This window comes from Lagopus leucura, unplaced genomic scaffold (genome assembly GCF_019238085.1).
Source record: "Lagopus leucura isolate 7727_CA_CO unplaced genomic scaffold, USGS_WTPT01 Super-Scaffold_73, whole genome shotgun sequence".
Taxonomy (NCBI): domain Eukaryota; kingdom Metazoa; phylum Chordata; class Aves; order Galliformes; family Phasianidae; genus Lagopus; species Lagopus leucura.
Window position 1 is genome coordinate 49,523,876 of NW_024962252.1, and position 16,631 is coordinate 49,540,506.

At 40.6% G+C, this 16,631-nt stretch overlaps 1 protein-coding gene across 1 annotated transcript in view; it reads left to right on the plus strand.

The window, feature by feature from the left end:
• The window catches only part of ARFGEF3 (ARFGEF family member 3), an 86,374-nt gene that overhangs the window by 30,130 nt on the left and 39,613 nt on the right, over window positions 1-16,631 (plus strand). Inside the window, exons 5-10 of the mRNA XM_042884831.1 lie at window positions 3,276-3,344; window positions 8,142-8,264; window positions 9,683-9,725; window positions 10,718-10,796; window positions 13,956-14,060; window positions 16,122-16,446. Of these exons, the coding sequence (XP_042740765.1) occupies window positions 3,276-3,344; window positions 8,142-8,264; window positions 9,683-9,725; window positions 10,718-10,796; window positions 13,956-14,060; window positions 16,122-16,446 (744 nt within the window). The remainder of the gene's footprint in view (window positions 1-3,275; window positions 3,345-8,141; window positions 8,265-9,682; window positions 9,726-10,717; window positions 10,797-13,955; window positions 14,061-16,121; window positions 16,447-16,631) is intronic.

The following is a 16,631-nucleotide window of genomic DNA, read 5'->3' on the forward strand; positions in this document are numbered from 1 at the left end:
GATTTTTTTGAAACTATCTCTACAGTTATCTGAGCTCCTCTAAAAACAAAAGGTTGTTTTAAAGTCCATACCAATTAAGATTTCACCACAGTGATGCAAAGCAGAAGCTGATTTTCCAACTTTTTGTAGTAAAAGTGGTACTAGGAAATGCTTTGTAATATAAATGTTTTTTCACCTCCAGTACAAGTGGTTGTGAAAACAAAATGTCACTGCATAAGAAAGTCTCTTTTCTTAACTTTTTTAATATAGACTGCTTGAATTAGTATTGTGAGCAGTTAAGCAGCCTCTGGGATTGCATTGGATTTGCATTGGTAGTACGGTAATGCAGTGGTGGCCTCTGTGTGAAGGACCCAGCAGCTGCCCCATGTCACATAGGAGCCAGTTCCAAAACAAGCCAGCTGCTGCCCTGAGCTGGGCTAGTGAGTGATGCTGGTTGTGCCTCATTGATAACATATTTATAGAGAGGGCAAAAAATGTTGCAACTGTGAAAGGGAGAAATGAGAAGATGTGAGGAAACAGCCCTACAGCCCCCAAGGTCAGCACAGAAGGAGGGTAGAAGGTGCTCCAGGAGTGGAGCAGAAGCTCCTTGCAGCCCAGGAAAGGCCCATGGAGAAGTAGGTTGTCCCTCTGCAGCCCACAGGCACTGTGTAGAGATCTCCCCATGCAGACATGAAGGAGTCTGCGGTGCAACAGTGTATGTGTCCTGAAGGGCATACAGCCCAAGGAGAGCCCCACAGCCTGAGCCTGAGCTGCAGCTCATGGAACGGAGCCTGTGGTGGGGAAAGGCTGAGGGAGCTCTGCCCTTGGGGGTTCATGCTGGAACAGTGCCTGAAGGGTGGTCCCCATAATACGGAGCTGTGTTGGAGCAATGCATGGAAAGCTGCAGCCTGTGGGAAGCCCACACAGGATTGGTTCAAGAAGGACAGCATCCTATGGGAAGGACCCCACTTTAAGCAGAGGATGACCATGAAGGAGCTGTAGAGATAAAGCATTATGGACTGACTGCAGTCTCCATTCTTTGTTCCCCTGAACTGCTTGGGGGAGTTGAGTCTGGGAAGAAGAGCAGGGGGGAAAGGAGGGAAGGTAGTTTGAATTTTTTTTTTTTTTTTTTTTTTTTCAGTATCCTACTCTGTTACTAATTTGCAGTCAATTAAATTACTTGACAGTAATTGGTGAGCAAACTCCCTGTCTTTATCATGGCTGTGAGTTTTTCATCACTATTCTCTCCATTGTAATGAGGAGGGGGAATGAGAGCAGCATGGTAGGCACCTGGGTGCCAGCCAAGGTTAACCCACCACAGGGATATATTGCCTGGAGAATCAGTGTCTGTAGTGCATCTGAATGATTAAGGGTTGTTTGTTTGTTTAATCCCATCTTTCATCCAATAATCTCAGAAAAAACTGCTGTCATCCTGTTCCATTGAAATGGGAAAACATGAGTTAAGTGCCTGGAACATTGCCGAGACTGTAAATGAGCTCTGCAGCAGTGCTGACAGCAATCATAGCTGAAGACAGTCTTGTGCATGGTCAGAAACTGTCTTCCAGATCTTAGAAACAATTTGTAGGGGAGGATGGGAACAAGTTAAGTAAGCCAAGAATATGCAGAGTCTGGCAGATAACTTTGTATGTTTCTGTGATTTTGAAAACTGTGAAGAAAGTTGGCTTAGAAAATGTTTATCTCTAAAGCTAAATGTGTAAAAAAAAAAAAAAAAAAAGATGATAGGACACAAACGTTGTACTACACAAGAGTAGCATGTCCTTTTCATTTCTCATTACCTCTAGTGTTTGTCCAAATCTGTCAGCATCTACTTACAAAGAACTGAGTGTGAATCAGGGCTAGATATCATATATAAACTATATAAAGCTGCTGTTACATAATGTTGTTTTTGGAACACTTCTGGTTGTATAATCATCTTTCCTAGGAATAGGAACAAGGCCCTGGCCAGTATTTTCTTTTTATTATAAAAATGCAATCAAATAAATTGTGGATAAGGTGTGATAACCTGTAGTGAAATACAATTCTTCTGCTGAAAAAAGTAAAGAATAATAATAAAAAAAAAAAACCAAAAACCTAAAGATACCATGTATTTCAGTGGGTAGAAGCTTTTCACACTGACTGTCAAAATGTGAAGGAGGTTATTTATGTTCTACCGAAAAATGATGCACTCGCTTATGGGCAGGCACTTTGTCTGTACATGTAAGAGCAAACAGATAATGCTCAGAGCTTCTTTTGTATTTAGTGTTCAAATTGCCCTAAAATTATTAAATGCTTGTTTCCTAGTAATGGATTTTTCTCCTATGGTGCAAAATAACAGCACGGAGGAGAACTCTCCCAGAGATTAAGTAGTATTGAGGAAGGTTCAGGGGCTTCAGCTTGCTTAAGCAGTACTAGAGTTGTCTGTGGTTCCTTTGTTCTTTTTGAAGACTTTGAGGTGGTTGTAGAGATCATCATGATCTACAGAGGTGATGCGACTTGCAAATGAGAGGTGATCCAGCTTGCTCCTTCAAACTGTTACAGTAATTTTCTGTTGTTCCAACTTACTGTGGAAAGGGCAACACAGTGAAGAAAGAGTACAGTAGATCAGACTCTATCAGTCTTCCGTAGTGCTGGAGGGATTGGAAAGGGAGATGAGGGAGAGAGTAAGGTGGAAGGAGGGACATTGCCAGATGGTGAAAACATCGTACAACACTACCTTCATTCCTAATCCCTTGTGAACTGGAGTCTGAGAATTACTTTTTACTGTGCATTATCAAGTGACTACAGTATACTTACTGGAAGTACCCTAAGGCTTGGAAGTCCTTTCTGTGCCAAGCGGCAATTAATGGCTTGTTTCACATAATACATGCGTCTGTGTCATCTGATAATAATTTGTATTTCATACATTTTTCCTCCCTCGTTTGTCACACTAGCGGTAATAAATGAATGGACTGATTATAAATCATGGAAAGCTTGTGGGTGAAGTATAAATAGATTTTGGCTATCAACTGGTTTTCAAGGCTGAGACTGATCACAGATTCCTTGGCCAGATGTGCGAGACTGATAAGTAGTCCATTGGGCTACGCCTCTGGTGCCAACTGTTGCAACTTTTCAGGAGGAAGCAACTAAGTTCCTTGATATTGCCAACCCCTTTATTCCAGTAGCTTGGTGCTGAAAAGCTTCTGATATCTACTCTAAAAACGAAAAGAGAGGTAGCTGAAAATGCATGAATGGGGAAGAGAAGCAATAACAAATGAAATTTAAATTTTCTTTCTTTCTTCCCTCTCTTTTGATTCAAGGTCTTGCTCTGTATAACATATACCTCCACATTTGAGCTGAATGGGAGCTCAGTGTTGAAGATTGCTGAGGTAAGTGCCTCAGTTGTACCACTGTTGGAGCCATTTAATGTTTCCCCTCCAGCTAGACTGTGTCTTCTATGTGTATCCTGCCTGCATCTGAAGTAGTCCAAATCGCAGCTGCCATCTTAAGGGCTCATACTACTATGTCTAGTATGAAAATACAACTACAAATTGTACAGAACTGGTGGGCTTGCATGAGAAGGCGTACTTTTTGAAATTGACTGATGATAGTGGACTTGCAATGCTATAGCATACAAGTCCTCGTGTTTATTTTGTTTTGTATTTTGCAATAGGAAAACATCCTTGTGTTCTTAATAATACAGTATTGTGCTAATTCTGGTGCAACCCTAATACTACTGAGTTTCAATAAAGGGTGATGTGTGGACTACAACATGCCTCACCAGCAGACGTGCCACAATATGCCCTCTAGTTTTGTGTTTATTTTTCCTAATACGTCCAAGTAAAGATTTTATTATGCCTCTGGATACGTGGTGTTATCTAGGTGCTACTAGGTGTGTCTCCCCTTTTTTCCAATCAGATTTTAGTCTGAAAGTCTTAAGTTGTAGAGGAGCTTTGGCTGTAGAAAACCATATGTGTGCAGTTCTACTAAGCGAGCATTTCTGTATGAATTGTGTAGCAAACCACTGGACTGTAGACTCAAGTTAGAGAAGAGACACAGAAATACTTCATTCTCCTGCACAGCACACATGGTTATGTACAGAATGTTTTCTGAAACTATATTGTTAATGTAGGGGAGAGCTAAATGAAGCCCATGAAATGCCCATGAAGCAATGTAAGGATGACGTACATGTCCTTGCAGTTTTTACATACCATCTATTTCCTCCCAATGTGTATGCTAACTGTTCTTTTTGAAAATAAAGACTTATTAGTTCTTAATATTGCCATATTTCAGACCCGACCACAACAAGAGGGTTCTTTAAATGTTCCTTGCTAGACTCCCAGTGAAATTTGTGCATGTAAAGCCTCAGAGATGAATTCCTTCTCAGTTTTTACCATTTGTGAGGGGAGTTTTTTTTTGTTTAAACAGATGTTCTGCCCAACTCATCCCTTGGTTTCTTTTTGCTATGTGAGATTTCCATTTCCATGAAGTGTGGCTGTTTTTGGAAGTCTTTGTAAGCCCACCTGTCAAGGTTGCAGCAAGATTGAGCTGGACTGGTATTTAGAGCCATTCAAACTGTTTTAAGTTTTACTAAACCCTTCCTAAGTTAACATCCCAAACAGAAGAAAACAGATTGTTTCCTTGCTGCAGTTTTTCGCAGCAAACTTTCCAACATGTAGGGCATGAGATGATTAATTCAGTTTAGTCCATCTCTGCTGCAAGCAAAGAAATCTGACTTAGACAAAATACATGCTGGGAAAAGCATTTAATGGCTCTTTAAACCCTTCTGATTTTTGGTATGTTTGGAGGTACAGGTATTTTCTCCACAATCCCTGAGAAAATATTGTTTCACTGAATGCTTACCTCTTTCTATTTAGCAAATCCCTTCAAGCAATACATGCTTCCTCAGGTTCTGTTCAGCCAGGTTTTAGGTAAGGGAAAGACTTTATCAGTTGGACTCAGTATTCCTTTCTACCTGAATTCTACAGTGTATAGGCGGTAGGAAACAGATAATGATTTCTGAGTTCAGCATTTTCTTAGCCCCAGCATTTATTGTTCTGACTTGCTCTAATATAAAGATGGCAGAGGGGAGCTATGCACTTCACTATCCCTGTTATTTGGCATTTCTTTTCCAGGTCCCTTACTTTTCCTAGCCTGCCCTCTGTAGCAAAGCAGGAGCTACTGCAGGATTGGAAAGATGCTGCCTGTGTTACTGGTGGACCTCAATCTGGGGATTCACTGTGACAAACAGGGCTACCACCTGGTTGTTTTGCATTGTCTAGTCATTCTCAGTTAATATGTACAAATCAATAGCGCCATGAATCTTACTGAATATTTTCAGCCTAAAATGAATGAAGCATCCAACAAGAAGAGTACTACATTATATGGTTTAAGTATTACTAGTAATGAAAACAGATTAAATCTTGCTATGTGAAACTTCTCATGCTTGCCTGGACCACTACAAGAAAGTGTAACTTATGTTCTAACCGTTGTTTGTCATGTGTGTATTTGTTACTTCCATCTACATTTTGAAAGTTTGTTTGGTTCTGTTGTTTCATTAGCTAACCCTTCTGTGTTTTGCTCTTAGTTGTGCTTTGCATGCAATAGAGCTGGAAGTCCCCGAATGCATGAAATGATCAAAATGTCCATTGCATACCTCCTTGGGGCCCTGAGCTCTCGAATTTTTACTGGCAATCCTTCATCAGTGGCTTTTCAAAAGGTACCTTGCCCAGCCATTTTAGAATGCACACCTTCTATAAGATCAGAGCTCACGTGGACAGTGCTGTCACTCTTTCACAGGCATGGGGAGGGGGGAAGAAAAAGATGATATCAACCATGCTCTTACCAGAAAGTCAGCCTATCTCTGAGAATGGCATTCTATCAATTAATTCAGGAACTCTAGAAAGAGAGATCGAGAACAATTGTTCCTCCGTGTCCAGCAGCTCAGCAGCATTTGGAATGGTACGGCCTCTCTGACTCTTTGTGGTAAATAGGCTTTAGGATTCTTTGTTCTCTGGAGGGTGGTAACTGAATGATGGGAATAGTTGATCCTTTCTTTTAACTTACAAAATCACCTTCACATGCCAATTGCTCTCAAGGTCAATAAAATCCTTTGTTTTGGGAGGGGATTGGAATCTTGAGAAAGAGCAATAAGAACTGAGAGACTGCCATTTGTAATGTCCTATCCCCTGGATCCCAGCTGTATTATGCTTTGGTAGCTATTTGTGTAACATCTTGAGGCAAGAGTCCAACAGAATTTTGGTCACAATGCAGTGTCAAAAAACTGCAAACAGCTGAGCATGGAGCTGGGAACTAGATGATACACTGATGTTCTTTCATTGTAGGCTTCTCACTGGGGTTCTCCCAGCTAAGGAAACTTTAGGCTGATTGCCAGTATTTAAAAGGCAAATATTTATGTAATTTATGGTGTATCACAATAGTATCTTCTGTAGTAAGAAAAGCCATTTAGAGGCTTTCAGATGTAGATGTATGTGCCATATTGAATAATAACTGCATATGTGTATACATATATGCTTCAGTATAATGGAATCATAGGATGGTATCTGTTGGAAGTTACCTTATATATCATCTAGTTGCAACCCACTTGATCAGGCTGCTCAGGGCCCCATTCAAGCTGGCTTGAACACCTCTAGGGATGGAGCATCCACAGCTTCTCTGGCAGCCTGTTCCAGTGCTTCACGACCATTCTGAGTAAAGAATGTCCTCCTAATATCTAATATCCCTCTCTTAGTTTAAAACCACTCCCCCTAGTCTTATCTCTGTAAGACTGTGAGAAAAGTCAGTTTCTCTCTGTTTATAAGCTCCAGTTAAGTACTGGAAGGTTTCCCCAGGACCTTCTCTTCTCCAGGTTGAACAAGACTATCTGTCTCAACCTTTCTTTATAAGAGAGGTGCTCCAGACCTCTGATCATCTTTGTGGCCCTTCTCTTGACCAACACTAATGGCTCTGTATCTTTCTTGTGCTGGGGGCCTCAGACCTGGACACAATACTCCAGGTAGGGCCTCATGAGGGCAGAGCAGATGGGGACAATCACCTCCCTGTCCCTGCTTTCCATTCCTCTTCTGATGAAGGCCAGAATAGTTGGCCTTCTGGGCTGCAAATGTGCGCAGCTGGCCCTCATCAAGTTTTTCTTTTACCAGAATCCCCAAGTCCTCCTCAGCAGGGCAAACAGGTTCTTCTCTCAGTCTTTACTCAGGACAGGGATTGCTCTGGATGAGGTGCAGCTCATTGTACTTAGCCTTGTTGAACCTTGTTAGGTTCACGTGGGCACACTTTTCAAGCCTGTTGAAATCCCTTTAGATGGCATCCATTCCTTCTGTCATATTGACTGCACCACTCAGCTTGGTGTCATCTGCAAACTTGTTGAGGGTACACTCAATGTCTGTGTCACTGATTAAGATGTTGAAGAACACTGGCCTGAAGATGAACCCCTGGGGGGGGCACCATTCATGGCCAGGCTCCATTTAAGAACAGAGCTAAGGACTGCAATCCTCCAGCTGTGACTGTCCAGCCAATTCTTTAGCCCCTGAATAGTCTACCCTTTGCATCCATGTTTCTCCGATTTAGAGATAAGGGTGTCTTTTGGGACTGTATCAGAGACCTTACAGTAGTCCAGGTGGGTAACATCAGTTGATCTTCTCTTGTAAACTGATATAGTCACTGTGTCATAGAAGGCTACTACGCTCATGAGGCACTATTTGCCCTTACGCTAATTACAGAAAAAAGATGGGCGAATACTTATTACTAAAACAACAACTTTAAAGGATTGGAGTGTATTTATGTCATACAGAATACAGACTTGCCAAGTGATAGTTGTGAATAAGTCTCTAGAAAAGATCAATCAAACTAACATTTGAAGATATATTTTTGTTTAAGCGCAAAGCAAGTGCCAAACTCAGTTGGGCTTGACAGAAGGGGAAGATTTTTGCCAATTTTGCCTTACCATTCCTGCAGCTGTGAGACTTATTAACTAATGAGCTGCATTTTACTTGGTGCTGTTTACTGAGTTACCCATATTGCTGAAAGCTTTTCATGTGCTAATAAAGCAATATGGAATAACAAGGCAGGCTGACTATCTGCATGCAAGAGACCTTGGTATCCTCTTGAAGTGTGTTACTGGTAAGTTACAGTTAATATCTACGTATTGCTATCTTGTTTCTCATCAGGTTTGCATTGAGACATATGTATCTAGCTGTCACCAGCGGAGCATTAACACCGCTGTGCGGGCAACCCTCAGCCAAATGTTGAGTGACTTGACTTTACAGTTACGACAAAAGCAAGAAAATATGGTGAGCCTTCTGGCATCAACAAATGGTTCCATTCCGTAGCTGCATACCGTTTAGTTTCTCTGAATGCAGTGCACTGTACTGGTTTATTGTGCCTTATGGATTTTATTTCAGCCTTCCACAACTAATCCCATTTGGAAGCTCTGTTGGGCTCTGACTTTGTGCCTGTCTTAGAGCAGTCTATCAGGAAGGCAACTCTCACATTGGCGGCTCTATTTGGCCGTATTTTGTTCTCATTCTGTTAAACAAAAGAGGCTTTGTTCTGATGTCAGACTACTTTGACCTTTTCCTTTTCTATCTTTTATTTTATTTGCTTGTTTACCTGAGATTTGTGGAAATCCTTTCACCAAAATATCCTACGTTACAGATATTTACATCAACCGAACAAATTCTCAGCTGTTGAAAGTGTAATTGAGTTTTTTATTGCTACTCTTTTTAATGAAGGTAATTTAATGGAATCTTTCGTCTGCTCAGTTGTTAGCAAAAATATTACTTCTGTTTATTGCATTATTAAAATCCATGGGAGCTGCTTAAGTGAAATCCCAACACATTGTCCACAAAACTGTAAATGTTCTGGGCATATCTGAAATGTCATTGGCTTCTTAGATCTGTTTATGCATATTTGTATATAAAGAAACAGGTACTAATTGTAAAGGTCAGATTATTTTCCCTGTACCTGTTTTGGGTTAAGGTGACCACTTCTGTTTTGGAATGCTGGACTAGATTATTTTTATCCTAATAAGTACCTGCAGAACTGAATTCATAGGTTTACTTAAAGTTATTTTCTCTGTGTGCTAAGTATGTTCATTTTACTAGCCATAATACTTGGGGGGGGAGAGGAAGAAGGAAGATTGTTGTTTTAGAAGTTGAGTTTGGATTTGAAATTTGAATTTTGTTAGTTCTGCTCTAAATGCAGCGTAGGTGAAGGTATGTGAGAACTGCATTGATAGAAGGAATCCTATACCACAGCTGAGCCTAATGATGTAAGAGGTCATTTCCAATTCCCGACTGTCATTAATTTGTGTATTGGCACTGCAATATTAATGATGATGGTGTGATAAACTCTCCCATACTCAGAGGATTTGGGTTTCTAAGTATCTTGTGAAGTCTAAACTGTGCTTTTTTTCTCAGTTATTTTTATTGAGACCTACATGCCTAGTTATTACTGTGTTTTTGTAGATGTAGGAAATCCCTTAAGAGTTTACAAATCCCAGTTCAGCTAAATGAGATATGAATTTCTTAGATCTAAGTGATTGTTTAAACATTTCGTAAGGTATTAAGCTTCACTTAAACAACAACAACAAAAAAATAAAGATAGAGGACATGGATTTGTTAAGAAAGCTCTGCTGTTAAAGCATTGCTTGTACGTTGACTTTTCTGCTACATGCACTGATTATAGCACATCTATCTTTTCTCAACAGACAATTGAAAATAATGAGACCCTGCAGAAATTCAAAAGTCAAGGTATCTGTACAGCTTTTTTAGTGACTCCTTCCAATCCAACTTATTAATTCTTCACTTTCCATTCATCAGCACACAGCTGTTGAAATCACAGAAATTCCGTCTTCAGGATCTTTTACCTTCTTCATAGCATGTTACTGTTTGTGTTACTTGTGGTAAGAACTGAAACAGCCCTGTTAGCTCCTGATATTGCCAGTAGTGCCTTCATTTGAGCCATGTTAACAGCATTGCTCTCCACATAGTTATAAATGGTTGTTTCACAGTGCTAACTTCTTTAATTAAGGTGTTTCAGAGCTCTGGAGAAAGAGTTAATAAGTGGATTCCCAAATTGAAGCGGACTCATAGAGCAAGATGGTAGAATCTGGAAATGGCTGTGTTTACTGTATTTTGGGCCAGGGATGGCATTTGTATTATGGCAGCTTTTGAAAGCACGTTACTAGGGAAGTTATACTTGCCAAATTATAACCTTACAAGAGAGTTTTTCTGCTCTCGTTCTGGCTTATCATCCACTGTCTTCCCTGAGAGTTCAAAATATTCCCTGCTTTTGAATTTTCTCACTGGATTTCTGTAGGACAACTTGTGTGGATGAAGGCTAAAATATTGAAAGCGAAAAACGATCCCCTTTTAAGATCTCTGTGGATGAGAGAGAAGCTGTATGGAATGCTGCAGAGATGTTTAGCTCCCCAGAGAAGTACTGGAGCTAGTCCCTTTTTTATAGTCATTATTTGCTTATTCTATTACCTGAATTGAATTTCAGCTAACCTTTTCTAAATGTGCGTAAGCATCAGTGCTCTCTCTGGATTTAATACTGCTGCTTTGTCATTGTATGGAGATCAGTTTCCAATCTAGGACTTTTTCTTCTGCGTCCTGTCTGAATTTTGGCTGCCATGCCTATTGTTTATATGCTTTGACCAACTCTGAAAGTCCATGCAGTGATTTGAGGTTGCAATCTCCCTGCAAATATGTAATGCCTCTGATCTTTGTCCTTTTTGGAGGTACTTCAGCTGAGTCTCTTTGTGATGATGTTGTATCTGTCCTCACTGTGCTCTGCGAGAAGCTCCAGGCTGTCATAAAGTGAGTTATTTCAGTTTATAATTTGAACTTGTTACCTGGAGATTGGGAGTTTCACTGATACATGTGATTGTATTGTCATAGTTCTGAGATTATGGAATAAAACTGTGATTAAATTGTTTGTGATAAGAAGTATTGTTCATAATGCATTAATTTAATTTTCACTTGAGTTGAGAAGCTGATTTCACTGTTTAGCGCTGTTTAGCTTTAAAGAGCTTCCAACAAATCTAATCTGTAGATAACTTCCATACAGTAGTGAAGAGCTTGTCAAGGGACAAGTTTTCTTTTTTTGGCTTGCTGAATGTCATGAAAGCAATAATTGTAAAGAGAACAATTACAGTGCACGTGGTGAAATGTAGTAGAACTTGTAATATCTAAGTGAACAAAATACACTGAGACAGACAGTGACAGAAAATTTAATTTCATTTAAAGTGCATACATTCTTCACAGATTTCTTTACTTACTGTCATGCATAGATTGCTCTGAAAGTAATGCCTCCTATTTATTTCCATGGAAACTGCAACAGATGCACAAAGAGCACAATAACACTATTTGATAGAGAAAATTCTCAGCTACAAAAAACTATTTTTCAACATGATCACTGCCATTAGCTATGCATTTTTACTAGTGGTGGACAAGAGCATGTGTGCTGTGCTTCTAAAAATCTGCACCAGCAGAGGTGACTCTCTGTTTCGCTGCTGTTGTGATGGCATTGTTGCTAGGAAAATGTTGCCCACACAGTCCATCTTTCATCAACTTGAGTGGATGGAAGCCAGAGGGTGCCAAATCTGGGCTATATGGTGGGTGTGGCAGGTCAGTGCAGCTAGGATTGGCAGTCCACAGTTTTCAAACTGATATGAGGCCTGGCATTATCATGTTACAATAGAAAGGCTGTCTTCTTTTCCGGCCTGACTCTGGAAATTCAAGCCTTTATCAGCTTGGTCAGCATCATGATATAATGGTCAATTGATTGTTTGTCCAGGTTTTGAGAAGTACAGAAGTCTTCCAAAAGACAGTTCACATCTCCTTTACCTGCTGAAAGCTGCATCTTGTATTTTATCTTCCATGGGGAATTTACACTGCCACTCCATGGACAGCCCTTTTGACTCTGCCTCATAGTAGTAACGTCACATCTCGTCACCAGTAATGATGTGATCCAGGAAGCTGTCACTTTCTATTTCACATTGGTTCAATAGGTCCTGACAAACTCACATATTGTGTTCCTTCTATTCCTGTTTGAGCATTTGTATGACCCACTTGGTGCAGATTTTTTGATGTTCCAATGTTGCCAATCGTTTCCGATACAATAAAGCTGATACTCAGTTCCGTACATAGTTCCCTGATCATAATCTGCCAGTTCATTTGGATGAACTGATTAAGGTGCTCTTCATTTTGTGGTGTGGCAGCAGTGCATGGCCATCTGGAATGTGGTTTGTCTTATAACTTGCTGTTGCCACTGCTGAAATGCATCACCCACTACCTCCACTGTTATCCATAAACATTCAGCAAGCATTAGTGAATGCCACTGTGTGCCATTTTTGCCACACAGAGAAATCACAGAGTCACAGAATCATAGGAGTTGGAAGGGACCTCCAGAGATCATCGAGTCCAACCCCTCTGCCAAAGCAGGTTCCCTACAGCAGGTCGCACAGGTAGGCATCCAGGCAGGTCTTGAACATCTCCAGAGAAGGAGACTCCACCACCTCCCTGGGCAGCCTGTTCCAGTGCTCTGTCACCCTCACTGTAAAGAAGTTCTTGCGCACAATTGTGCAGAACTTCCTATGCTGCAGTTTCTGGCTGTTTCCCCTTGTCCTGTCTCCACTCACCACTGAAAACAGTCTGGCCTCGCCATTCTGCCCCCCACACCTTAGATATTTATAGACCTGGATCAGGTCCCCTCTCAGTCTTTTCTCAAGGCTGAACAGACCCAGTTCACTCAGCCTTTCTTCACAGGGGAGATGCTCCAGGCCCTTCACCATCTTTGTGGCCCTCCGCTGGACTCTTTCCAAGAGATCCTTGTCTTTTTTGTACTGGGGAGCCCAGAACTGGACACAGTACTCCAGATGAGGCCTTACCAGGGCAGAGTAGAGGGGGAGGATCACCTCCCTCGACCTGCTGGCCACGCTCTTTTTAATGCATAGAAATGCAATGCCAACCTTTGCTTCTGACGCCATTTTGCCAGACTGCTACCGTCTGTCACACAGCAAAAAAAACAAAACAAAAAAAAGGAATGGAATGTTGCTGGGAAGTTTAAACCTCTGCTGCCGTGCTACCAACGGTCACCTCTGATGTCGTGGCCAGTGTAATAAAATAGGAGGCATTACTTTCAGAGCTGCCCTCACACATCATGAGATACATTCATCCAGTTCTCATTTTGGACCAAAAAAGCACAGCAAAAAACATTTAGTTTTCAAAATGTAAACCAGAATGTGAGTGCTGTGGAAGCTACCTTCTTTTGGCAGACCTTAACTTCTCTTGTCTGCTGAATCCTGCAGCTAATTCAGAGAATAGTTACAAGTACATTGTACATTACAAACACATTGATTCCGAGTGACTACAGGATCTTTCACATTCTTCCTCTTTAAGCTCATTTTGTGTTTGATTTATAGAGTATAACTGACAAGGCTCTGAAAAGGGGCTGTGTGATCGTGTAAGTTTTTGCCTATAGACATTGATTTGCAACTGTTGTGGTTTTCATCAAGGAAACAAAAAGATAACCAGAAGAAAGTAGTCTAAATGCCCTTAAGATTGCTAGAAGAAATTGTTGATAATTCCAACTTCTTCTAGTCATCCATTTTTCCTCTTTTTTTAAGAGTTTCTTCAACTTCAAGATTTCAGATTAAATTTGAAAAATAATTGCTATTTTCCTTCTTGTCATCTTTTGCATCAATTTCTTATTCCTTACTGTGAAATTTGATGAATTAAATCTATTTTCCTTACATTACCTACAAGAAGTAGGTAATTTTCATGCTGCACATCAGCTGTACAAATTAAATGGGATGATAAAAGCAATCGTACCACTGTAAATCCATAGGAAGTATCAAAATAAATCACTGATGTAAATTGTGGTATGGTTTTCAAGCAAACTAATGTAGTTACTTGAAAATAAGTAAATAATCTTTGTTTCAGTGTGACATGACTGGCATCTTTTCTTTTTGCCAGTGACAATCGACAACTTCAGCTTCTTTATTTGGAGTGCATCCTCTCCATGTTAAACAGCTCCTCTCCAACCATGCACCAGCACAAAGGATTCACTGATCTGATATGGTGAGTAGATCTGAAGACTAATACAAATAGTCAATTTATAAGTAGAAGTGACCTTTCCCCAGTGTAGAAAGGCCTTTCCCCACCACCACCCATGCAAACAAGCCTGCAGGAAGTCATCAGATAAGAGCAGAGCTCTCTATTAACCCTCTGTCGGTTTGTTTTGTACTTCATAGAGGATTTCACAGGACCTCATGCTCAACTTTTACCCTGTGATTTTAAAGTTGAATTGTATAATTCTGGCCCAGTTCAAAAGATGCAGCGTACAGGAGCACTCAGAGCTTCCTTTGCTGTCCCAGAAAAAAATTGCATAACCTGGTGCTCAGTGTCTGCAAGTCAGGAATGTCTTGCAGGCTGATAACGCTTGGCAGCATTGCATGCAGACTCCGTACTGAAACCTCTGGGAGCTTCAGTGTAAAATCATCATTTTCTCTTTCATGGCATTTTGAAAGTTTCTTCCCTTGTATTTCAAACAACCCTTTGTTTATGTTCCTAAGTCTGTTTTTGGGGTCATCCTGTAAGCAAGGTCACCAAAATGATCACAGTTAAAAGAAAACACTTCCTGTTTCATTTAAGTTTATATTATTTTGATGATCCAGTTTACAAATCTGCAGAGATTTGTGTTTGTGCTTGTATATCATCAGGGCAAGTCATGAGGGGCAGGACCTTTTAAACCTGCTTTGCTACCAAGTAGTATGTATCCTCCAGGTACATGCTAAAGCTGAATAAAATTAACACAAGGAAGACATGAAACGGTTTATAGTTAAGGTGATGTCTGCAGTTTTTAGCAGCATAAGCATTCCCTAATCCATTAACTGTCTAGTGAAGTTGTGAGCCAGACTGATAATCGCCTTTGTTCTTCGAAAGATAAAGAAGATTTAGTGCTCTGTTCATCTGTCAGAGTGTTCTCCATAGTTTGATACAGAAGCACTTCGATGGAACTAACGTGGGGAATATGTTGCTGTTGCTACTGTACTTGTGCCTGCTCTGAGGCAGTGAATTAATACATTTTGAAATGTCCCTGTTTACATTTTAAATAAATGGAATAAGCAGACCCAATATCGTTATCTGATATCTGTTTTAAAAAATGATTTTTATACTGTGAGTTTAGGAGGCTGAACAGTTTTAGCGAAGTCTTTTAAGAGAGGCAGTGAAAATTCTGGGCAGCATGAAAAGCTTGGGAAATAAGATGTATGTACTGGTTTACTTTTGATGCTGAAGCATTACTTGTCACTGGGTGTATGTACTAGGTATTAGCTGAGCCTCTGAGGCACATGGTTGAAAATTGGGTTTGGGATTGCTTTCTCATGTAGCATTTCAGTTTTATAAGCTATGATATTGCAAGCTAGAGTAAAATGGCAAGCGTCTGAAGGCAAGGCTGACATAACAGCTAAATGAACAAAGGGCAGAGTTGGTTTTGACTCTGATTCCACCATGTTGTTGAGGAGGACGAAGAGGAAGAGAAGGGACTGGCTGACGTGGAATCATTTGAACATTTCTGCAAAAAGACAGTTTAAGGAAGGGTGGTGTGTTTACTGGCATATGAGAATTTACACTGCATACTTGGAGTTACTGTAGAGGACTTTAATTGCATTCTCAAAAGCCCGCAGCTAGGGCTGCTTAGTGACATACATGCATGTTCAGAGCAGCAATGGAACATCAAGCCATGCAGTTAGCAGAGATTGTTTTCCATTTGGTCAGGTTTTTTTAAGTTCCCAAGTTGGACAGAAGAAACACTTGCCAGCAGAAACTTGGTGTTCCTACCTCGAGGTATGTTGTAGCTAATTAAAGAGGGAAGTATGCTATTCTGTGAAGGACACAGCATGGTGCAGTAATATGAACTTGGAAAATCAGTATCATCTTTATAAAACCCCCAGAAGCATTTGTGTATGTGCTAGGTTGCTGGTGCCTGGGAGTTTAAAAGAGCCTCATGTAGTTTGTTATTCAATCTAACCACTGCTGTTCACTGATTATTAAAACAAGAGTGTGCGCTATGGGCTATTTTCATTCTGTTCCTGTGAGATTTTTCTGGTTACCATCTGCTGCTTTTTCTCTTTTTCTTAGGAAGCAACTGTGTCCAGCCCTAGTGGTAATCCTGGGAAATCCAATCCATGACAAAACTATCACCTCTGCCCACAGCAGCATCTGTCTAGAAGCTGATTCACCTTCCTCAGGGGTCTCTGATCATGGCCGAGGTTCAGGCTGTTCATCCACGGCACCTGCCCTCAGTGGGCCTGTTGCACGGACCATATACTATATTGCTGCAGAACTGGTTCGACTGGTGGGGACAGTGGAATCCATGAAGCCTGTGCTGCAGTCTCTGTATCACCGGATATTGCTTTACCCACCACCTCAGCACCGAGTAGAAGCCATCAAAATTATGAAGGAGGTAAGATGTAAAGTCCAGGTGCAAATCCATGCAAGTAAAGCAAAACGTTAATTTAACAGTAAATATTGCTGAGATGTGCATATTTGTCTGTTCCATACTTTAGCACTAGTGGTGCTGTAGTTGCCCCTTTCTGAGTACAATTTTTACATCAAAGCTACTCTGATAAATATTTTTAGTTTTACAAA